Here is a 25441-nt window from a genome sequence, read left to right on the forward strand (position 1 = left end):
TACCGTAAATGCGTGGACGGTACCATTCACTGTATATATGGAAGGATCACTGTATAATCCAAAACGGACTAAAATTTGCGTCGATTTTCTAGCAGATCTTCCCCGGAAAAGTATAAAAAAATTTACTCACTTTGTGAGTATATCAACTTTACGCAAAATGTAGTCGTAGTCAACTCAATTTCGAGTCGATCTGATCGGCGGTGTAGAATCGAATGTTGTTGTAGATAATATAAGGAAAATCGTCAAAAATAATAATATCTAAGGAGATGAATCTTGAATCCAATGCGATGAATCGTCCGTGTATCATATAGCTTCCGAGTCTCTCGTTTTATGGGTGCGGTTTGTTTTAGACTTCATTACAGTGTCTTCTACTTGCGACCGTTTTCTGCCTTGAAATGTTAAGAGTTAGTATCCGATGTTCCGAAACGAATGAATGGCAAAAACATTACCATTATTTGTAAAACATGATTCAAATGAAAATCCAGTATTTGAATCGCCAAAACGGTGTTAGCATAGAAAGCTTTCCATTAACAACAAGCAACAAGCATTGGAGACCTAGTCAGTAATGGTTTTATTTATATTTAAGCGTAATAAAATAAAATAGACATAAAATTAAGTAACTTGAAATGTTATGTTCCTTCATACACGTTGAATTTATAATTTATATATGTAGTATTAAAGCCTCTTACTTTAATTATGTTTTTTAATAATTTTTTTCTTCTTTTCTTTTTTATGTAGAATCGAGAGGGTAGCGGATCGTTCTCACACGTAGCAACATATGAAGCAAAGTAATTATCTAGATAATATTTTTCGCTAAGCACTTTTTTCATTCAAATTCATCGCCAACTTCATTATAAATCAGATACTTTGACATGTGAAATATAACTAACTTCACAATCTTATTTACAGTACTCAAGGCGAGAGCGAAGAGGATCACATAAATACGACAGTATTGACCAGAAGTTATCGATTTTTGGGCCGGGTGCTACGAGCGTCCCTTCCTATTCAGGCAATGCTATTGCTTCTACTAGGTGTTGCTACTCTCATGCCCCATGGTGAAGATTACTCATGCTCGCTGACTAATAACTTTGCGAGAAGCCTTGAACCAATGCTTCGTTACCCGAATGGTCCACCACCAATCTGAGCTAATGAAGATCAACGAGCGCAGCAGACTCATACCAATGTGCAATATGCTATAGCTTCAGTACCCAGTGAAGTTTATTAACTATAGAAACTCGTCACTCTTCTAGTATTATTATTAATAATAAAATAAAATAGTAATTAAAACCAGTTGCCTTCAGTTGTTACATTTTTATAACATACATTACATCTTGTATTTAGGCTCATACAAGCTATTTTACGTAAACAGCTTATAAAATATATGTGAGAAATATAAATTTTCACTCAAAAAATAAACTTAGATGCTTTTTATCTTTCACTGATGTTTTAGTCCACTCATCAAGATCTCGATTCAATTCGGATGTTAATTCACTTTTCCAACTGTCCACCTGTCCTCTTCGAATAAATCTATCATCTGGCTCTTTATCTATCCATGTAGCATCAGTTTCGTCTTCATAATTGCAAGATACATTGTTTTTCATTGAACCGAACGATAAATGTTGACACAGTCCCTCCAACTGTGTATTACTATAATAATGTCCAAAAAATGAACAAACTTTTTCAGCTACTTTTTTAAGATCAAACTTCATATCTTCATATCTCAAATGCAAAATATTTTCACAACCTTTTAATGAGTGGTAGCCAATCACGTGACTATGTATTGGCGAATAAAATTGTAAATCTTTCATAAACGATCTGACAAACTGCTCCTTCGTTCCACGGTAGAAGTAATTTTTGGAGTGATGATAATACGAAACAGCTACAGATTTCACATTTCGGTGAACGTAAACCGTTTTCGGAAGAACGTCCCAATATTGCTTCGGTAACATTGACACGGGTAAATGTGTTTTAATGAACCTTGGAGATGTCATACTTTCCACTTTCTGAAAAGAACTTCTTCCGTCGGGTAAATCGTGTATCAAGCTGATGCTAAAAAAGTAAATGATTATTGTGTTGTTTCGTCAATACTTATCCATCTACTGCAAAACATACTCTAAAAATGGAAATCGCTTTCTCAGATGTTGAGTCTTGGCAGCATCGTAGTTAAGACCGTTGCATATCAGCCACACCATTTCTTGGCACCACGTTGTACCACTTTTTGGATAAGATGCAACCCAAACATCATCGTGTTTTACCTCAAAATTGGTTAATTCACTTTCAAAGTTTTTAAACCTGTAGATTTTAAGTATTAATTAGATATTGTATTATCTTTATAGATAATTTAACAATACATATTAACCTTCGGGTGAAACAATAAGCTGGTGGTTTCCAATGGTCGATTGGAACATTTTCTAAAGATCGTTTCCTCACTAGTATATAGTCGAGCTCTTCATTTTGGATATGATTTTCCAAAAAATCTGGATCGCCTATTTCGATGTACTCGTACGACATGATTGCTACCTATTCTGATGAAAGCAACTAGCAAACTGATTGTGATAGAATAAAGAAGCAGACAATAGCTTATCAAACGTGAACTGAAACTGTCGACTAATTTATTTGTAATCTCTAAACAAATGCTGTGCTTGTATTTGAGAGCGGCACTTTATTATATTCTGTTTATTTGCGTCTACATGTACTGACGATCCCATACGAATGTTATTCTGATCAGAAGAAATATTACAAACTGTAAAGGCATTGTAAAAAAAATTCTAAAACATTATTTAGTAACATATTTCATGGAACTAACCTGAATGATAACCTGTACTGAACACAATATGGCTACCAGTTGGAACATAGTAGTAGTTCTCCAGATTAACGGATGCAAACATCCGTTTTGATTGACGATATTTTCTCTGTGATGCGACAATTCCAGTAAACTTGTATTAGTAAATATCTCCGGTAAAACAATGTCGCATAGCAATGATTGCGCGCAGCAGCTGGATGGAACGAGAGTCCTATTTGCCCGTTTCACACTATAGGGGATATTTATTCTGTACATGGTTGAACATTTTGTGTGCAGTATTAATTAAGTACCTGACAAAATAACGTTCCTCGACAGAACTTCGCCAAACAATGTTTTGCCAATCTTTGTATCCGGTCACACCACAGCAAGAATGGGAATGTTGAATCTTATTCCATACTACGTTCCAATGCATATCCAAATTGTATCGCTCGATACCACTCAAAAGCGAATTAACAGAGTAGTCCTCAACCTCGGTCATTAATTGTAAACTAAATACAGCTTTCACAGCATGAATAAGGCAAGTCTCCGTAGCAAAGCACAACCAACATTTAAACAAAAATGCTAAATATGGGTCGTAGGGAAGTCTAACAGCATTGTGGATTAAATACACTCCGAACACGTGAACCAAAATATTGTGAAGCCCGAAAAGTTGAAACAAATAAATAATAATACTGATTTGCTCGCTCTCAATGATGTCATCAACGGTACGCAAATGAGCTTTGATAAAATCTTCTAGTACAACTATTGAGCATTCGACTGAGATTTGAATGATATGGAACGAAACACTGCACAAAATAACGAACATTGTTCGATCCATCACGGAACAATAATTTAATGTCACACTACATTATACAAAAACCCTAGCAACCTAGCAGCCCTGACAACGGTTTTCGATAGGTTACTGTTATTTTTCCAATCAATTCACTTCAAACAATCTTACCAAGTGTTCACACATATCGATTCCACGATGGCGGATAATGCAGGACGCGATCCAGTGCCGGATAATATCAGCGAGTTGTCTAGCTTTTCGGATTCTAGTGATGAAGGTTAGTGTGCCATAAATTAACGTTAGATCAAATCCAGCATATTTTACTCTTTGAAAAAAAAAACAGGAAAGAAGGTAGTAGAAGTAGTGGAAGTAGCCGAGGAAGAAGCAGATAAACCGGCATATAGCGATGAAGATTTTGAAACGCTCCTAGGATTCTTCCGTAATATGATCTATCTTTTTGACTACGACGAAAACGATTTCAATGACGAAGTGGCGGAAGTTATCAAACTGTGGCTGACCGATGTCGATAACCCTTTGCTATTCATTTTCTACGATGGGGACCTGCTTTCCGCTTCGCTTACCTTTCCGACGTGTGCTTTCAATGACATCATGTACTTCATGCGAGAACCCGATCAACTTTTCAATGTAATCGAACGATTCCACGATGATCTAATGTTTGGAACATTACACAACGATATTGAAGGATCATTACTGGTACTGCTAGAACAGGTGTATGGACCACTTATTCTATCTAATACTGAGTGGTCGGAAAACGTGAAAGCCCATGTAGTAGCAGGATACAATACATTCATGACCTATTTAACCGATATTCATTACAAGTTGTCCGGCTTTACTCTTCTCTATGTACCCCGTGAGGGCTCAAATATGGAAGTTCAAGAAGTTGTCCTTAATCGAACACTAATCAAGCGCCTAGAAGCGGTGGTAATCGATTGGACCAGTCAAATTCGATCTACCATCAACGACACACAACATTTCGTTCCCAATGACCTTATCTGTCCGTCAGATGAGTACAGCTTTTGGTTATACCGTCGTATGTCAACCAATGTCCAAGTTCTACAATTTTCTAAGTCCTATTAATTCCAGACGAAATACTATCTGCGATTCAGAGTCAATTCAGAAGTGCCAACATACAACACATCTTGAAAATTCTGGACCTGTCCCAGTCGCTTTACACCAAACCTTTACGAGAAGTTTTGGACGATCTTATGAAAGAAATTGAAATGGCTGAATCCAACATTCCTTTCCTGAAGCTGCTGGTTGATCCATGTTTCGCCATTCGCTCTCTAGACAATGAGGATGACCTTTGTTCGCAGCTCATATATGTTATGAACATTATCCGTTTCATAGGATTAGACTCATCTCACCTTCGTCAAGATGAGTCCATCACAAAGCTGTTCCTATACTTAAGCAACGAAATTGTTTCCTGTTGCATGCAAAGCATCGATATTGATAAGATTCTTTCTGGATCTCCCGATTATGGCATAGACATTTGTAACATCAAAATTAACTGTTGTGAATCGTACAAAATTATCTACGAGGAGGTAAGTTAGTAACTAATTTTGATTATGACAAAAATATCAGATGTTTTCCTTGTCCGGTTTATTAGATGCTCGAACATTTCAAGCGTGACTTCACGTGGAAATTAGATTATGCTGGTATTTTCAATAGAGTCGACTCCTTCATGCAAAGACTGTATGATACATTGGATATCTGCAACGCGATGAAAATATTTGGAAAGTGAGAATTTGACCTTAATCAGCAACTCGAAAACAGCATAGGGTTAACATTATTTTTCTTTTGCAGAAACAGCGGTAGTAGCTCTTATAAAAATTATCAGTTCTCATGCAACAATGCGGCAATGTATGAAGATAAGTGCAATCAGGTACAAGAAATCTTCACAGCAGGCATTGAAAGAATCCAGTCAGTATCGGGATCGATCCTGGATATCAACAACAAAGAATGGTACAACTATATTGCGAATTTTCGTGAAATGTTGAAAAATCTTGACGACATCGTTGAAAACTTACTATCAAACGTTTTTCTTGTGGCCGAAAATTTGGAGGAGAAAATCAATGTGCTCATAACTCTGCTTAATTTTTACAAAAGAGAAAACATCAAAGAAAGCTATATGAGGAAAATTTCGGAAATTTGGCATACTTTTAAAGAAGAGCTTACCACACTTTCAAAAACTGTTTCATCCGGGATAAACCATTACCCAACATTATTTCCCCGAAAGTCGGGACAATATGCATTGCTTAAAATTAAATTCGAACGAATTTGTCGCCTCAACGATTTATTAGAACGCTGTCGATTTTTGCCTCAATACAGCGAAAGTGATGACATTCTCACACTGTTTGAATCATGCGAAAAGCAAGTGAAGATAGCACTCAAAACATATAACGACAGCTGGATCAAATCAATAAGCCCTGATCTTGGTGCGTGGTACCATAGGAATCTCATCTGCCGCAGTCAAGTGCGTCCTGGTTTATTAGAATGCCACATTGAAAGACGCATGCTTGTGATATTTGAAGAATCTTATTATTTTAAAGTATCAGGAGCCACGGTACCGAGTTTTATCGATATGGAAAAAAATGATAACGTAAAATTAACATTCGACAATGTGATCCGAATCATTTTATACTTCAACAACGTGGTGTCATCTATCTCTGACAAAGAGCGCTTGTTTTTCAAACCTTTGATTCAACAAACTGAGAGGAAACTAGAACCACTGCGAGGAAAGCTTACATGGGAGGAAGATCTCAGTGAGTTTATTGACAATTTCGTCGTCAACGTCAAGGAGCTGTTGGATGTAATTCAAGTGTACAAGAAAGAAAACATCAAGATTGCTCACTGGATGGAAAGTATATACAATTTGCTTCTGTTCAAACTGAAGCATGAACATGCCCAGCAACTAGTTGATTTCACGAATGACATAAAAACGCAGAAAAAAGCATCAATTTCGGAGTTGGTTCGAGTCTATTCAGAGACAAGTAAGCACATTTTCTGTATTTATGAGAATCTAGGATCAAACCTCAGAAGAATGGGAGACAGCTGGGCACAGTATGTCCAAAAAATCGACCATCTTTTGAAAGCTGCCGTGTTTAATTCTTCACTGAACACACTGGATAACATTCGCACAACTTTGCAAAGGGAGTCAACTCCAATCTTGAGCATTGAATTAATGTTGAACAAACAAGGTATAGCATACCAACCTCCACTGGAATCAATTGAGACGGCATTAAAACGTTTGCCCACTGAAGTCACATCTATTATAAAATTCATTCCTAGCATGTGTCAGCGGTTCCAAATTGATTCTGATTTCAATCTTTACGACGAATTCCTACAAGATAGTAGATTTCAACAAGTTGAAACCAACATCCATGGAGAAATTTCCAACTCTTTGGAGGAACTTCATACCTTCAGAGAGAAGTGGAATGTGTTTCGTCCGTTTTGGAGCATCAATCGACAAGTTTTCATTGAAAAGTTCAAGCTATCAAATATGACTTCAGAAGCATTCCAGAAGAATATTGAAAAATTTGAGGAACTTCTAAATCAACTAACTACACAGCAAGATTCAACAATTTGCAAATGCGTGGAAGTAGATGCTTTGAAGCTTAAATATGCCATTACTAATCATATTAATGACTGGCAAGTGAAGTACATTGAATATTTGAAGTGTGTATCATACGGGCGTATAATTGGTAAGATATATCATGTATACTCGAAAGATGTGCTATCTAAACTTCGGTATGTTCTATCTATAAAGAGTTTCATAATAAATTAAACCACAACATGGATGCTCTGAGTGTCGAGCCAGTAGAAGTTAAGGATCTGAAAGTGCTTGAGGAAACCTATCAAAGCTGCTTCGACAACATACCAGATTCAATAGACGAGATTCAGACTATTATAAAGTACTTCAATGTATTGGGTAAAGAAACATCTATAAAAATAAGCAATGCATTCTATGTTCCAGTTTCTTCATTTATTTTTTTCAGAAGCGTGTGTGCAAGATTTGCTTCCGGAGGCATACAACCTGCGACGAAACATTCATCAAAATTGGCAGCGGTACACGGAATATTTGAACATAGTAAAGGAGCAAATAGAAAATTACCAAAATCAGTTTAAGCTATCAATGGCAAATAATGCAGCGGACCTTAAAGTCAATGCACTAGAAATGCTGAAAATGCTGGACGAAGAAATGCCTACCAGTGAAGAGATGTAATAAGTCATAAATTATTATATTCATAGCTTACACAACAAAAACATTCATCATTATCGTTGTTCATTGACAGCATGCCGGAAGAGGCATTTTCTGTAATCGAGCATCTAATCCATAGGTTGGAGCAACTGGAAGCTCAAGAAAAAGACATTAAAGAAAAGCTTGCGTTACTTGGTGTTGAATATCATTCACTGGATGTAAGTGAAAATATCACTGATATGGTAACCGTTGATTTTCAAATGTATTAATTATTTATCTTAAAGGTTATTGTCGACATTCGACGGAAATTAGAAGGCATGAAGCTTATTTGGCAATTTGTGAAACAATGGCAAGATACCAAGCAACTTGTATTTAGCGAGCAATACGGTACAATGAAGATTGAAGAAATTGAAAACAAAATAGGCTTCATCGATTGGTTCGCACAGTCGTTTTACATTCCATCCAAAGTACTAACTCAACATTTTACAGCCATTTTCTGAATTTAAACGATACGCTGACTCAAGATATGGAATACCCTATTTTCAAAGCAGTAAAATTGGAAGTACAAAACTTTCACATAACATTTTCAATGATGGTACACATGAGATCATCACATATGAAGGAACGTCACTGGAGAGCAGTGGAGGAAATGACTAATCTGTAAGATTCAAACACTACATACTTTCTGACATTTTAGTTCAAGTTAAGACTTTTTAGTTTTAGTAGGACTCTTATTGGATTTGAATCCGAACGGACATTTGGGTCCATTGCGTTGATTGTTGAGAACTTGTTGTCATTTTACGATGCAAAATCAACATCCGCAACTTGATTCTATCTAACGAAATTGTTAAACTAGTGTGTTACACATTTGAGAGGTTACACGTTACACATTTGGGAGGTGACAAATTTGAATTATTCGCTAATAAATATAAATACTTTTCAAATTTTCTATAAAAAATACTTGAAAAAGGTACACATGATAATTTTATCACTGTTTTCTTTAAATAAACATTTTTCCCAAACCCAGTCGTCATAATCGAGTACCACTTGGTTGCACATCATTTTGCTTGAACCTGAAAAGTTATAAAGCAGCACTGCTGTCGTGTCTCTGCTTATTTCTGCTTCGGACGGCGTGGCAAGTACTCTACCGTCGTGCAGAAACATTTTCCTCGCATAGGATGGCTTGTCAACCAGCGATGGGGTGAAAGGAGACTCACCTCTTCAACGAGCTGTTTTTGCATTAAGCTATCTGCCCCTACCCAATTTTATCTGATCCCACTGGCGGTTTTCCATATTTATCTCGCTCTCATTTGTGAAGAGTCGATCGAATGATATCGGGAAGGTGTGGGATGAGCTTTAAGTTAAGAACGATGTCGTATCGAAGCTCATTTTTGCATCGTACAACGTAGTGGAGATTGAACAATCGGTCCTTCCTTTGACCACAATTTTTTACATTTTCAGTGAGACAATATTATTTCCCTCTTCGATCCCGTTCAAATATTACGAAACGCGAAAAATGTTATTTTTATAAAACACACAATCACAACCACAAAATAATCTCGTACTTCTGAATTGCGGTCGTACTTTGGACACAACCCTTAATTTTTTTTTGTTGATATCTTTGTGGTAAGCTGTTACACCATATTTTTCAAGAACATAAATTGATAGCTAAGCTTGAGTACAGTTTTCTTAGCTGCAACGTTACTGAAGATCATTTTTCGATCATCAAAAGTTATTAATGGTTCAAGACGATGATGTCTTATGGTCATGCTCAATGAACTGCTCAGCAGGCAACATTGGTGTGTATGGCACGTGAAATAGAGCACAAATATCATGACTACTACACATCAAAAACTTTGTAAATTTACACTTGGCACATTGCTGTATTTTCTGTTTATAAATATATATATATATTTGCATTAAACTTTACGTTCATGTGTGTGCATAGGAATCAAAAGTTCAATTAAATTTAATTTAATTAATTTACAAACAACGATATAAAATTAATACAGTGTGCCTACAAATCAGCTACTTGATCATGGCAGAATACTTAATTTCTTAAATACTTAATCACTATTAAATTTGCGTTTATATTATAAAAAAAGGAAGGTTACTACTACAACAGCTTCTGAACTTCACTTTGAGTAATATAGAAAAGGATTTCACAATTCAGATAATTTCAAATAGTATTAGCTTTAACCATGCATACATTAATGTATCAAAACATGGATGAACACCAGGGGAGGACCTGGATAAGAGATGAACTAGCCTATGGCTAAAAATCTCTTAAATAAAGAGCCAAAAAAATTAGGACCTGGATATAACCATCCATGATGGTCTAGAGTCAAGCTGACGAGTGCACCGGGAAGGACAGTATGTGCATATGCCTGGGGGTTGCTCTCTAGATATGCCAGCTTAATGGAAGGCATTGAACAATTACAATTAAAATTACAAGCTTGAATTAGTAGGAAGTTTCCTGGCTAGGGTTCCTTGAAAATCTTGACATTGCTGAAAATTATGATAGCATCAGATTGTAGGGTTCTTTGTGTGAAAGGATGCGTTGTTGATTATAAAGTGAATGCCTTAGATTTTTAACATTTATATCGCCGTGAAGCAACTGTAAACTGTAGAGCGAATTTATATCAGTAACTGTAACCAGTTCGATTATGTTTGCTAATGTGGTTAAGATGTCATACTTCATTATCTTAAAGATAAATCGTCTAGCTTAAACCCTTTTAGAGACAAGAGGTATTACCACCATCATTATCATTAATATTACTTGTTTTCCAAAAAATAAAATCTGGACTACTTTTCTAATTTATTTTTCAAACACTTATAAATTAAAATCGATTAGGCCTGACACCTATTCATTCACTGAATTGAGCAGACACTTAGTGCACTGAATCTCCGACCCATATTTATGACTGTTTCAAACAAGTGCGTCATTAAACATTCAAAGTCATTTAGGTCATTCAGATAGAAGAAGAAGAAAATCCTCCTCAAAAGATCCTTTATCAGGCTGGGAATCGAACCCGTGTCCATCAGCATTACATTGCATCACATTGAAAAAGACGACAATATATTTACATAAAATTAACTTTTCTAGCGATTTCAAGTATATTGAAATAATATCTTTTGAAGAAATGATTGATCGAGAACTTTACCGCTACGAAGAAATGTTAAGTAAGTTGTGTTATGCAGCTCAAAAGGAGTTTGAAATTGAAGTGGAGCTTGCTACGGTAGAAAATGCGGCACTATCGATCAGATTCAATGTACAACGATCATCAAAAGATACATTTAAGATTACGAGTACGGAAAAATGTTTCTTGAACTTAAAAACAAACATCACTGTGATCGATCGCTTGCTACAGTCACCTTATAGAAAGCCATTTCAAGAAAAAATCAACTGCTGGGAGACGAACCTAAATTTTTTGAAAGACCTGCTTGAAGCACTTATATTAATCGAAACGCAATGTAAGCCACTATACGAAATTTTCAAGACAACAGAAACTTCCCAATATCTCAACGATTTTAATCAAACGTTCAAGATGTGTTACGAAAAATGGTCAAATCTACTTGAATTTATAACAAGAGCAAGCTTACTAAACGACATGTGTCCTCAAGCACAAGCGCATCTGCAAAACGTTGAAATATTGCGAAAGAAATTTGATGAGCTGGCACAAAATCTTCAACAACTGTTGGAAAATCAAAGAAATCTTTGTTTTCGTCTATATTTGGTTCCCGACGTTCTGTTGATCAAATTGATTGCTTTTCCGACTAATGTTGAATACATCCAGCAAATATTATTTTATACGTTTGAGAACATCAGATATGCCAACATCAGACAACTTGATCTGCCCCGAAAATACAAGAGTTGGGAAATCGATGGCATTCAAACTGTAGAAGGAGAGAACATAACTTTCAATAAACCAATAATTGTAGAAGCGGTACAAGATCCCATTGGTGTCATAAGAGAAATAGAAAAATCAATATTCGCAGTGTTGAAGGTTTCCTTACACAAATGTCTGCTTCAGTTGAAACAAAACTACTTCAAGCGTATAGAACATGGATGGTTTCGCCGTTGGACATATCAAGCATTACTCAAAAGTACACATATTGAAAATACCTTGCATATAAGAAACGCTTTGGTTCAAACTAACTTATTGGGGAAATTCAAACCGCTCAAAATGCTGCGAACAATGCATAACAAGGTAAGTCTATACGATCGATATTCTACGTAATGTCCTATAGAATTGCCCCTTTTTTAAAACAGCTGTTGAACGAGTGGATGACTTCAAAGCTTAGTACGATCAACTCAGTAGAAGTTGTGTTGGCTGAAAAAAAGTACGAAAGTTTGCTCATAGCTGAAATTAATACGAGAGATGTTATTGAAAACCTGATCAAAGCAAAAGTGTCCAGTATATCCGATTTTGAATGGACATCACAGATTCGGTCATACTGGAATGACGAAACAAAGAGTTGCTCAGTAGTTCAGTTGGCCAGCGTGTTTCCGTATGGTTATGAATGTAAGACATGTGATGAACCAATCTTAGTTACTCCACACTCAAACCGGATGCTGATGACAGTAACAAATATTGTGAAATCGAAATATGTTCCATATCTGATTGAATACTATAGAGACAGTGGTTTTCAACTTCTCAAACAACTGGCAATGGAGATTGCTACATTATTTGTTACTCTCAGTTGTGACTCCGGCTGGGAGATTTCTGATGTAACCAGATGCATTAATGGTATTAGGAAGCTGCAAGCATGGATTTGTTTCAAGAACATAGATACATTATCTTCCCAAGTTCGAAGTGCATTAAATGCAGTTATACGAGAAGCATTTGTGGAAAAATCGAAACAGACAGTATTAGACTTGAAGAATACGAAACCATTAACTCAGTTTCATATATTTGCAACAATCAACAGTCGTGTCGACCCATTACCAGAAATCGAACGTTCTATTATGAGACCTATTTATTCAACATTACCGGACCAAATAATTTTCATACAAAACTTGCTCTGCTGTTATGGCTTCAAACAATATCTAAAGCTAGGATATTTGATAAAGTGTTTTCTAGAGTACATACAAGTACTCATTTCATCTCAGTATTACTTATGGACACCCAACAGAATACAAAATGCAATACGACGAACCAAAAATATAATTCGCAAGGAAAAATATACGGAAACCGAAATCGTAGCTATCGCACTGAAGGTGATATATGTACTTACATTGAAGAAAAAGTCAAGTCTCTTTTACTCGACGAACTTCATTCATTATTATCAATTCGATGTTTACCCTTTAGATTCTCCAGAAATTTTACTATCGTACATAATTTATGATAATTCAAAACCAAAATTAAGCTAGTTCCTTGAATTGGGGTCAAAATTAAAACTTGACGAAAACTACTACTAAAAAAGCGATCTGACCTTATAAATTTAAAAACTGTTTTAGAACCATTAAAATGTAAAACTCCTCAACTCAGCCGTTTCTTGATCATCGTGTAAGGGCGACTTGACTGCATACAAAATGCATGGTTTGAACAAAGTTTATCTTTATCGTTTCAATTCAGAATGAATTTATTTCAAGCTTAACGGAGAGCCAGGAGCATTGTTTTACAAACTGCATAAATTCCATATTTTCCTATGAAAGACGCAACGATGAAGCTGAAGCGAATCTGGCTGAGAATATCCTAGCAGCTTTACGGTCCTTAAATCTAGTGGTAACTACAACAAGTATTTCCAGGATTATTGATATTAAAATTGTTCATTCATAGCACTCAAACTACTCAGAGGTTAAAGTAAAGGAAATACTTTCTGCCTTGGAGATCAACCGGCAGCTGATTATTACCGGTGAAGTTTGCAGTGGGAAAACACACCTTATCAGTTTAGCAATGCAAATACTTTCAAACAAAGGCACATGTTTCAAGCGGTACTATGTAAATCCTATGACACTCACTATGCCACACGATAGAAAGTCATGGGACAAGGAAGCATTCGACCAAATTTTAACAGCTATTCTAGAATCAACAACTCATAAACAAAAATGTATCATATTAGATAGCCTCCTGGACGAATCGTGGCTGGCAAGCATTGCATTTGATCAGAATTGTATCAGAAGTGACTCCCTGAAGGTTTTCTGTGAACCAAAAGATGTCAACATAATTATTGAAACGGTCGACTTACAATTTGCTACACCTGCATCGTTAGCGAGCTACACAATTATCCACGTCGATAACAAAAATGTAACATGGAGGCAAATAATAAGCATTTGGTTGGAAACTAAGATATGGAATGAAATTCGCATCAAGGATGAATTGCAGTGCTTGACGGAAAGCTATTTGGAAATATTTTTGAACTTCAAAAATAAGAACTGCTCCCAGACTCTTCCACATACCAACGCATCTATTATTCACACATTTTGTGAATTATTCCAAAATATATTCTCCACGTGGAGTGAAGAAAAAATTCTCAAAGATGAATTGAATCTAATGGATGCTATCAGAAAATTATTTTTCTTCTGCTCCGTATGGTCTGTTGGAGGAATGATGAATGAAACGGAGCGGCTGAAATATGACGTTTTATTGCGAGAACAAGTTTCAGACAGTACAGCAAGCTTTCCGCTAAAGGGTAATGTCTTCCAATACTTTATATTAATCACCAATACTACATCGAGCTGGATACCGTGGAATGATCATTACGTAAAACATTCAAACAAAAATGTAGCTTCAAGGTAAAAACAAATGAAACTGATTTCTGAGTTCTTCATTATCAATGCCATATTTGTTTTTTACAGCAATTTTGTATACACATCGGAGAATATGCCTTACCATTTTGTTTCGTCGATATTAATGAAGAGCCACAAACCGTTGTTGATAACTAGCAACACAACAGTAGGAAAAAGCGCACTAATTCAAAATATTCTAACAAATACAAATGGAGATGAACAAAATGTTTGTTATAGTAACTTTACGGACCAGACATCAGTTCATTCCTTAAGGCGTATTCTGGCACACCATTCCATAAAAATATCGCAAGAAATTTTGTATCCCAAAGAACGGAAAAACCTAGTATGGTTCATCGACGATTTACATAACGTTGCTGATCTGCAAACAGTGGACGCATGTGAATTTTTAAGGCATTTAATTGAACATCGATCATGGCATGAACACAATCATCCACAATGTCTCAAGCAAACTTCAATTGTTGCAGCTATGAGGAATAGGATTTCATTGCATCAATGCGGAACATCTTTTGCACGGCTTCTTAACCAATTCCATATAATAAATCATGAGAACTATAACGACGAAAATGCTGCATCAATATTTAACAGAAAAATTAAGTCCATCACACAGATTGATGTTACAAGAACAATTTTAAGCTCACTACCGTCAGCAACCATAGATTTGATTAGAAAACTGTCAGCACGCTTGCCACCTACACCAGTAAAGCCAAGATATCAATTTTCTTTGAAAACCATCTCTAGAATTTTGGAAAAGTGTTGCTTATTGAGTCAAAAAACAAACTTGGCTGATTCAAGTAATTTTCTCAGGCTGTGGATACATGAATGTTACCGAGAAACATGGGATCTGCTTGATAAAACGGATTACAAAATATTCTACGATGTTTTCAACGACACAATTTCAAGGTTTTTCGATGCAACTCTACATGGATTGTGTCCAGGAAATGAAAGCCCTATTTTTTGCGATATATTGTGTCAAGACTCATCGTATCAGGATGTAACTGATGTCAATATTTTAGCGTAATTTGATATTTAAAGCACCACCAAAGTGCACTGTCTAATGTGTGTTTAATTTCAGGCAACATATAGAAACTACTGTAGATCCCAACTCCTCTCTGATTGTCCATCATGAAGCCGTAAAACATGCATCCAAAGTATTGAGAATCCTAAAAACTGCTGCTGCTCACATAGTTTTAGTGGGTACTATAGGCAGCGGTCGTGAAACGATTTGCCAGATAGCGGCATGTGCCTCGAAAAATACTACAATACAAATGCTTGACATGCAACCAGATGACGACGAAGAAGTTGTGGATTCTAAAGTGTTCAATCTATTCGAATGCTGCAAGACAAACCCGACGATGTGCGTTGTAAGGATTGATCAATACAACGCAATAAACATCCACCTGATGGATATTCTGAACAGCATTATTGTGAATGACACCGTTGCAGGCTACTACCCATGCTCTAGGAACAGTTGTATCACTTTGGAGGAGAGCTCATGGAATCAAATTAAATTAAATTTACACATTGTACTGATAGTGCCTATGGAAAAATATCAGTACTGGTAAGCATGTTGCATTATATTCTCCTATTAATAAGAGATGAACTAGCCAACGGCTAAAAGTAAAGTTTAAAAAAAAATCTCCTATTAATGTCCAATGCTTCATAATTGTCTTAAAGTGATATGATAAATGAAAAAAATGGGTGCTGGTTTTCAGATTGACCAGTTCCAAAATCAGATGTATACTGTACCAAGATGTAATTACTAACTCGAAAAATACTATATGCAATTTACGATATGACAAATTGTGTAAGGTTATGAAATAACATATTTTAAGCCCTTGAAGCTAGCGACATTTTAGGTCCAGAATGCATCTCGGAAACCCATGGAAGGAATAATGTTTTGTAAATTCTATTCCAAACAATTAATGTACATATATAGTGCAATTCATTGGATCATTCGAAATTAGATAAAAAAAAAAACCCAATAAATTTACGTACGGCAAGAAAAAATAATTTGTTGTAATTTTACAGGAAAATATACAATACCTATTCTTCGATGCTGTCTAAAACCACAACAAACTGCGTCCATTCAATGTCGGAGAAAAGTTTAAGTGAGATCTCAGGATGCTTTCTATTAAAAAATGTTGTATTCGATGTTCCTTTACTTGATAAATCTAAATCGCATGTAAGTAAGTTTAGCAGCAAATAATTTATATATATATAGCGCATATTTTGTTCTAGCATCAACGAAAACGGGAGAGCTTGATACAAAGCACCGAAGAGCGAATGCATATTGCTGTATCTGATGCAGTATCAAGAATTCATTCGGCAGTAGCCTACGAGTTGAGAAACTCAACTGAAAATTTAAAAGCGCTGGATTGTTGGTATTTTGAGCTTCTTCATACCATCAAAAGGCAAGTAAAATATCAAAACTATCAAACTTCACTCATTGTGTCAAAGTCGTACATATTGAATGACCGAAATTTTACCCTCGCTGCATCTGTTGATTCTCTATGTTATAACAAGTGATCTGGTAACCGCTGGCGGTCTATCATGTTCATGCTCAAATACACTAAACTCTCCCTTAAACACTGGCTAGAATGAGCAGTTATAACATGTTATAAGCATATTTTGATTAAATTTTTCATGTTGGTAATTATTATAACATGTTATAAGTCTGTAGTCTGAACAAGGTATTTCTCGATTTCTCCTAAACTCTATTGAAATATAGGCTACTTCGTCCTTTTTCAGATACAAATTTCCCAAATATACTCCCTAACTCTTTGGCTCCTTCAATATCGAGTTTGGTGGGGGGGGGGGGGGTTACTTTTACTATGTATTCACAATATCACAAGACCTGTTTTCTATTACTGAATTACAGATTTTTTTACTCAAAACGAGAATGCTTATCCAATATCTACAATAAATATCACAATGGTATACATCAAATCCAAGAAGCAACGCACAATGTTGCAAAACTTAAGATAGACCTGGAGAAACAACAAGAGCAAATAGCTTTATATCAACACGAACTTGACGAATTCATTGACAATATTCAAGTCCAAACTGCAAATGCTGACCTACAAAATCAAGAAGTGGCCATCAAGCGGGAAACAATTGGTGCGGAAGAAATAATATGCAAAGAACTAGCAACTATTGCTGAAGCTGATTTAGAAAAGGCAATGCCAGCATTGAACGCTGCGATCGCCGCACTTGATTCATTAAATAAGAAAGATATGAATGAGATCAAGTCTTACAGTCGACCGCCAGTGAAAGTGGAGCTGGTATTGAATGCAGTCATGATTCTATTAGGAAAGGAGCCAACATGGGTAGAAGCCAAACGCCAATTGGGAGAACAGAAATTTTTAGATATTTTGCGAAACTTTGATAAAAACAACATGGGTGAAAAAACGCTCAAAACAATTGGTGGTTATGTGCGGAATCCTGACCTCGAGCCAAATAAAATAGGAATGGTTTCAAAAGCAGCCAAATCTCTCATGTTGTGGGTGCGAGCTATAGAGAACTACGGAAAAGTTTACAAGTGAGTTTTTACAGTTCTTAATCTTTACACCCTATCAGTAGCAAATTTTAACAAAAGATTTTTATAATAAAAGTCTCCTTTGTAAATTTCCATGGGTTTGGTGACAACGAAAAAAAAAACACTTATTGTGTTTTGTTATTGAATTTTCTAGATACGTAGGACCGAAAATTAGAAAAATGGAAGACGCCAAAACATCGTTGCGTGAAAAACAACTGTCATTACGTGAAGCAGAACTAAAACTCATTGAACTAGCAGAACAGCTATCGGCACTCAGAACTGAATATGAAAACAAAATGAAATGTAAATTTGAACTTGAAGATGCTGCACGAATTATGATTTTGAAGTTAGAACGTTCTCAAGCACTAGTTGACGGACTGAGTGGTGAAAAAATAAGATGGACAAACACAGCTCAAGACCTAAAAACAAAATATTCTCACCTTATTGGAGACACATTAATGGCAGCTGCATCCCTTGTGTACTTTGGAACGTTACCATGCACTGCGAGAGAATCGCTCAGAAGTCAATGGAAAGTCGATCTTGAAGCTTTGGAGCTAACATTTACGGATAATTTTTCAACATTTGCCTTTTTCTACTCTACCGATGATTTGCAAACATGGCAATCCCTTGGACTACCCGATGACGAGTTAACAGTAGAAAACGCATCAATACTTCTCAACAGTAATGTTCGAGTTCCATTAGTTGTTGACCCACAAGGAGAAATTCAACGCTGGATTATAAAGTTACGCGGAATGACAAAATCTGTTCGTTACAATCTTGACGAAGATATTACACAGCATCAAATTGAAGCTGATGTTTATGAACAAAAACATCTTCTTGTACACAGTGTGCAGGAAACAAATTTGCATCACTTTGATCAATTGGAAAAAATATACCGAAAATCACTGCAGAAACTAGATAGGAGTCAATGGAGCTATTCTCTCATCGGAACAACTTCTGAAAATGTTCCATATATTGGTAAATTGAAGAAAACCGCAAACATGATCAACTTTATTCTTGGAAAATCTGGATTGGAAGTCAAACTTCTAGGTAAATATCAACTATATACACACTCAAAACTTAATCTATTCTACTCATACTCAAAACTTAACCAATTTACTAAAATCGAAATGTCATAAAATACATCTTAATATATTTAAGCAACCGTTATTGAGCATGAGAACCCTTTCTTGGAAGATCGTAAGGCATTACTAATTGAAACAATCACATCAAGCAAAGCAACGTTAGCAAAATTGGAGGATAATATCTTGCGAATATTGAATGAAAGTCAAGTACCTTTGATAGACAATGAAGAACTAATTGAATCATTGGAGTCCTCTAAACAGACAGCAGAAAGTGTAAAAATAGTTTTAGAGCATGCTGCATCAACAAAATATGACATTGAAATTTCCCGTGAAACGTATAGCCCGTGTGCTGCAAGAGCTTCCTTATTATTTTTCGTACTTGAAGACCTTAAGTGCATGGATCCAACGTATCGGTTTTCACTTGACTGGTACATTGCCTTGTTTCATGAATCTTTAGAAAAAAGCGGAAAAACTCAGAACATAGAAGAACGCAAGGTGAAAATCATTGATCATCATACATTCAATGTTTCTCGGTAATTATCATATGAAATATAGAATTTCCATTGTGTATGAATTAATAATTTTATTGCATTGCTTTAAGGAATGTTTGCTTAGCGCTGAGTTTTCCAGATCAGGTCATTTTTACTTTCTATCTATGTGTACGACTTTTGTATGATGCTGAGACAATGAGCGTGAGAGCATTCAACTTTTTCGTACATGGAGCTGACAAAATTGATCGACATGAGCAAACAGAAAATCCTAGTCCAGACTGGATAAATTCCGACCAATGGGATAATCTCACTGAACTGGATAAACTTCCAGGCTTCCGTGGAATCACACAATCATTTGAAGAACACAACGATGCCTGGAAATTATGGTGTTCATCACCACATCCAGAAAATGAAAGCCTTCCGGAAAATTGGGAACGTAATCTTACCCTTTTTCAAAAATACACATTGGTTCGTAGTGTAAGACTCGATAGGCTGGAACCATGCATGAAGAATTTTGTTGCAAATAATCTTGGAAAGGAATTTCTTGATTTTAACCGAAGCACTTTAAATGACATATTAGAAAAATCAACGCCAGCCATACCCATAATGCTGATTTCAAGTGACAATTACAACCCGTTACAAGAGGTTCACAATTTTTCGAAGTTTTATAAGAAAAAGTCCCACAAAATCGTTCAATATGTGAACATGAGTACAGAACCTATGGAAAGTGTGGTGAAACATTTGAAAAAATGTATACAAACTGAAAAATGGCTTTACGTTGATGAATGTCAAAAATCAAAATCATGGTTGTCGCAATTTGATCACATTCTACAGTACCTATGCACAGTTAACCCAGAATCTAAGTTCCGCCTATGGATGCACGTGAACAAAGAAGAGAAGCATTTCCCGGTACACATACTACAAAATTGCTTAAAATATATGTGTAATCCACCAGCGGTGAGTCAATATTGAAATACATTTATTTTTCATATTTATTTTCCAGTAAACTTAGTTCCATCTATTAATTGATCGGACCTGCAATCATATCATTATCACCTTTTGACCTTTAGTTTGAGTTTTAAAATAAATTAGCCTTGATTTATTAGCCAAAATTTATAGCTTGTCATTTTTTGTGCTAAAATATGCGTGTTAATATTCTTAAGGGCATCAAGTACAATATGAAATCGATGTTAGAACAAATTGGAGAAGAACAATTTAGAAAAATAGAAAAATCCAGGTTTCATTTGCAACATAAGAAGTTGATGTTTACACTGGCATTCTTCCACTCGCTTCTGATTGAGAGAAATAAATATCAAAGTTTAGGATGGAATAAGCCATACCAATTCAATATAATGGATTTTAAGGTAAGTTTACCATGTGTTTATCAAACAAGCATTTTATATAACGTATATTGATTGTATGTACTTACCTACCAAATGTTTTGCTCTGTCGTTTTCAGCTTTCCGAACGATTAATTACTTATTGCTTAGAAGAGTTGATGGAATCAAAATACAAAACTAATTTGCAAACTCAAGACACCAACCGCATGCGTCATTATGAAGTAGGACAACAAAGCCGTCCTGAAGACTCCATGCTGTGGCGTTTTATGAAAAATGCTGTGCTAGAAGTTGGATATGGCTGTAAGTCATTACAAATTTAAACCTTACTTTTTCCCTTTCAATATCCTCCTATTCTTCCACTAGCAGGCTCAGTATTTGGGCTGTCTAGCATGGTTCAGATACCTATCTGAAACATGTTGGACAGCCTACATACTGAGCCTGTTAGTGGAAGAATATGGTATACTATACGGTCTTGTATAAAATATATTTACTTAATAGGTTCTCACCCAAGTTGCACACGATCCAAAATACGTACGAAAATCGTGCTATCACATAATTGGTTTTGCATGATCTGTCATTTAAATAGACAGGAAGCTCGACGTAATGATTATCAGCAAATAATCTCACATTTACGTGTTTTACTGAATGTCGGCAATGCTAAAAATACTAATACTTTATTCCAGCAAAAAGTTATTTTACTGAACCCATTTCAGCAAATTGTTTTGTTGAAATTCAAAATCGTTATTTGGTCTGTAGCACAGGTGAACCACAACTTTTCGTTGCGTTTCATGTTTGTCGATCTATCATAAAATAGTCAATACTTATTTAAGCTCCTTCGTGCGCTCATTAGCCTCGTCCATATGTATTCTTGAGGATTCGCAAATGCACGAGTAGCATAGAGGAAGATAGGAATACTTGATCCTCCTTTTGTTTTTTTTTATTCAACATCTGCTAGGGGAAAGGTTCCTATAGTTGCGGTACGTTAGAAGCGTTAGGTTCTGATAGTTTAGCATGGAGACTCAATACACAACTATAGGAGCAACAAGACTAGTAATGTGTACAATCAATCATCTTTTTTTTCCTTGATTTGTTTTTCTGTCGATTGTTTTCCGTACTGAGTACCAATGCTACCGACGCCAGGGAGGCATCTCCCACATCTGGTGGACCCTACCTATCGACCTATCAACTCATGGACCGAAGACCAACGGTTTTACTTCCCTTCCGAAGGAAGGCATGATCAGAGATGTTATGCCTTAGAAAATCCCGGCGACGCCGACTTGGATTGAACCCAGGTCCTTTGACGTGCGAGGCAATCATGCTTATCACTACACTACCGGCGCCGCTTAAATCAATCTTGACAGGCTCAATACAGACTTGAAGGTCCATAGTAGTTGATTAAATTTATTGTAGGTGTACACTCAAAAAATTTATCACATATCTAATGGATGAAATCCATGTGATTTTCACATAGCTTTCCTGTGATCACATAGCAGCAAATCCCACCACAAAATTACATGAATATTATGAGGTCCATGAAATTCATATGAAAAATCATATAAAATTAATGTGATCGCATAAATGTTATGTTAAATTCAGATGAATTCCATTAATTTTGATTATGGATGAAAATCATGTGCGTTTCCAATGGAAGCTACATGAAAACTATTTTCGGTGTAGTTTAAAGCAGGCCTGCCCAACTTTTTTAAACTTGATTTTTTTAAATGGCTGTATCTTTGATCGATAAACATGTTTCAAGATGTATTTCGTTTATTTCTCATTCATTCTGGGCTAACATTCATAACGATGAATAAAATTGGGCTACAATGATATAATTGCTGAGATCCGAAGAGCACGTTCGACAGCGCTAGTTTAAAGCGTTCTTCAGAAATTTGGAAAAACAGACCAAAGATCCCCAACATGGAGAGACATGATCCGTTATTTTATCAAATAGTTTGATGTCTAGTATTTAAATAGATAAGTGTTTTTTTGTCATATCAATTGTATCTTATTATTTTTTTTTCACGGGATAAAATAAAGGAACTGAATCAATCCTCCAACGGTGAGAATTTGGTATGGTTATGATTCAAGTCTCCTGAAAATAGTTAAAATAAAGACTAGTTATTGCTCATAGGGGAAATGGATATAATGTCGGCCTAATTGCCCCATATTTGGGCCCATACATAATTTCTGCAATCGACTAAATATCAATTAGTACCGTCCCAATGACGCGTTCATCTAGATAAAATTGATAAATAGCAAATTTTTAGCGATAAGCCCAATCTTAGATCCATAGGCCAACATTAGAGCCTTCTCCCCTATGTAAACAAAACTGCATTTCCAGAACAACATGTGAAAAGGGCATACCAGCTTTTTGTAAACAAACCTTCTTATGCCCTTTTCTCGCCACCCATATGACACCAACGCAAAACTTTAACATCACCGGGTAGGGGACACTTTCCCCTTCTCGATGATATTGCTGGTTTGCGTGGGCGACCCTCGGTTGGTGAGAAAAGGGCCTACAAAGGTTTGTTTACAAAAAGCTTGTATCCCTTTTCACATGTTGTTCTGGATTTGTCAAATGCATTTCTGATATTTTCTTAATGGAATAATCAATAGCTAGTGCAGAATGCATAAAATGTTCAACGCATCGTCATAGAAATAAGCTGGGGAAACAAATCTCGCCTGGGATCAAGTGTCCTCTCCCTCCTCTATATATTATCCCGAGCTTGTTTTAATCCAATCTCTTTTCTAGCACAAATTACAAACACGTGGGACCAACGGATATTTAATACATACTCCACTGATATTTTCCGCCAAGAATTGATAGCAACGTCTCAATGTTCATTTGTATCCGATGATCAAGCGTATAAACTACCTCGAGATGGAAATTTTACATCTTACATAAACTTCATAACGAACCAACTGCCTCAAGAAGATAGCATTAAGGTGCTTGGGCAAAACGAAAATGCAAACATCAAATATTTGGAATCACGGTCGGCTTATGTTCTGCAGATGCTCCATCAGGTACAGCTTCATGCGGAAGCAACACTGTACGATCAGCAGCGCGGCATAATGGATTATGAGAAGGTACGCCTGTTTTATTATTAAGATCTCCTGTATTCAAATATAGAGCTGTATATTGACACACGAAATCTGTATAAAAGGTGAACTCGCCTCCGTATGATATGCTTTGGGAAGAAAGAAGAAAAAACTGTGCAAACATACCTATATCTAAATAATCCAAATTTTAACACCATCCTTTCCATTTACAGGCAAAGAAAATGGTAATGGAACTGCTAAAGAAACTTCCTGTTTGTTTAGACTACGATAATGCTGCAAGAATTGTGAGTGCAAACAAAACACCTGTTAATGAATGCCTGTTGCTGGAAATAGTCCAATACAATGAGATTATTGAGTTAGTCAGGGAAAACCTTGAACAACTTATGTCTATGATATCCGGAGAAAACAGCCTCAGTCAAGTGTTCCTGGAAATTTTGCTAGATATTAAACGAAACAAGGTACCTCAAGCTTGGATTAAATATCTGACAGATAAACACCTCTCAGACTGGGCAATTGACATGAAAAATCGGATCGAACATATTCGAAAATGGTCTGAATCTGGACAACTTTTAACGGAAATAACATTAGGAAATCTACTGAAGCCCACATTATTCCTGCACAGTTTCATAATGGTTTGGCACAAAAATTACTTACTCTCTCACAATAGCAACATACTTACATGTATTCCATAATAACTGGTTTTTGATATTATGGATTAGTCTGATTGTGTTTCAAATTGTGAGAGTGTATGTATAACAAAAATCAACCAAATGAATCATATATTGAAGATGGAATTTCTTACAGATGCATGCGGAAATCTATAGCATTCCGTTGACCGAACTCACGTGGGATATAACAGTGCTCTCCACAACAAAACCGATGCTTCATATGGCACCTGCAGAGGGTTTCATAGCACGAGGATTATATCTTTACAACGGTGGATGGAATCTGCAAGACCAATGTCTCAAACTGCCGCAAATTTTAAAAATTGCCAATCCCATGCCTCCTATTTTGTTCAAACCAACTCGTAAAAAGGATTCAAATGACAAATCGTCTTTTAGCTGCCCATGCTTTTACAACTGTCAGAAGTCAGATGATTCGTTCATAATGACAATAGAACTCAATTCTGGAGACATCGAAAGGGAAACATGTATTAAGATGAACACTTGTTTATTATTAAATTTATAACCTGAATTCGGAAGCCCAAGAAGAATAGTTAACCATCCAACATTATTTAAACGCACATCGAAAAAGAGAATACAGATACATCAACAAACTATCTCCGCCGCATAGTTTAGTTTGAATCATGAAATTGACAGAATAAAAATCAGCTCATTACTTGATATCGATCAGCAATAGTGTTTCTTGATGCATCTTTATTTATT

At 35.9% G+C, this 25441-nt stretch overlaps 3 protein-coding genes across 3 annotated transcripts in view; 2 read left to right on the plus strand and 1 right to left on the minus strand.

The window, feature by feature from the left end:
• The window catches only part of LOC135702010 (uncharacterized), a 40056-nt gene extending 38867 nt beyond the window's left edge, over window positions 1-1189 (plus strand). The window contains exons 16-17 of the mRNA XM_065222957.1: window positions 739-788; window positions 910-1189. Coding sequence (XP_065079029.1) covers window positions 739-788; window positions 910-1144 — 285 coding nt within the window. The 3' untranslated portion in view covers window positions 1145-1189. The remainder of the gene's footprint in view (window positions 1-738; window positions 789-909) is intronic.
• A 92-nt stretch (window positions 1190-1281) lies between these two features.
• On the minus strand, window positions 1282-2550 carry LOC135702033 (sulfotransferase 1B1-like). The gene is made up of 3 exons (XM_065223003.1): window positions 2360-2550; window positions 2113-2292; window positions 1282-2049 (listed from the first exon to the last, which is right to left on the minus strand). The coding sequence occupies exons 1-3, from the start codon at window positions 2509-2511 to the stop codon at window positions 1401-1403; spliced, it is 981 nt and encodes a 326-aa protein (XP_065079075.1). The 5' UTR covers window positions 2512-2550; the 3' UTR covers window positions 1282-1400.
• A 1220-nt stretch (window positions 2551-3770) lies between these two features.
• LOC135702011 (dynein axonemal heavy chain 2-like) lies at window positions 3771-25244 on the plus strand. The gene is made up of 27 exons (XM_065222958.1): window positions 3771-3849; window positions 3916-4623; window positions 4677-5134; window positions 5200-5330; window positions 5397-7294; window positions 7360-7521; window positions 7589-7811; window positions 7886-8009; window positions 8076-8227; window positions 8281-8451; window positions 10898-12002; window positions 12065-13012; window positions 13371-13520; window positions 13575-14530; window positions 14594-15559; window positions 15618-16103; window positions 16574-16727; window positions 16784-16956; window positions 17424-18083; window positions 18235-19130; window positions 19242-19698; window positions 19767-20613; window positions 20820-21020; window positions 21116-21296; window positions 23749-24083; window positions 24269-24688; window positions 24861-25244. The coding sequence occupies exons 1-27, from the start codon at window positions 3771-3773 to the stop codon at window positions 25242-25244; spliced, it is 13425 nt and encodes a 4474-aa protein (XP_065079030.1).
• Window positions 25245-25441: the final 197 nt, after the last annotated feature.

The sequence above is a fragment of the Ochlerotatus camptorhynchus genome, unplaced genomic scaffold (genome assembly GCF_037179485.1).
Source record: "Ochlerotatus camptorhynchus isolate MF236.1 unplaced genomic scaffold, CSIRO-AGI_Acam_v1.1 ptg000182l, whole genome shotgun sequence".
In the NCBI taxonomy this organism is placed as follows: domain Eukaryota; kingdom Metazoa; phylum Arthropoda; class Insecta; order Diptera; family Culicidae; genus Ochlerotatus; species Ochlerotatus camptorhynchus.

Bases quoted from the DNA above. Each gene is read 5' to 3' on its own strand.
- LOC135702033 (XM_065223003.1), bottom strand. From the start codon at position 2,511: ATGTCGTACGAGTACATCGAAATAGGCGATCCAGATTTTTTGGAAAAT. The intron at 2,293-2,359 runs GTTAATATGTAT...TAAAATCTACAG, and splicing joins GCTTATTGTTTCACCCGAAG to GTTTAAAAACTTTGAAAGTG. The intron at 2,050-2,112 runs GTATGTTTTGCA...TTACTTTTTTAG, and splicing joins AAGCGATTTCCATTTTTAGA to CATCAGCTTGATACACGATT.
- LOC135702011 (XM_065222958.1), top strand. From the start codon at position 3,771: ATGGCGGATAATGCAGGACGCGATCCAGTGCCGGATAATATCAGCGAG. The intron at 12,003-12,064 runs GTAAGTCTATAC...TTTTTAAAACAG, and splicing joins TGCGAACAATGCATAACAAG to CTGTTGAACGAGTGGATGAC. The intron at 16,104-16,573 runs GTAAGCATGTTG...GTAATTTTACAG, and splicing joins ATGGAAAAATATCAGTACTG to GAAAATATACAATACCTATT.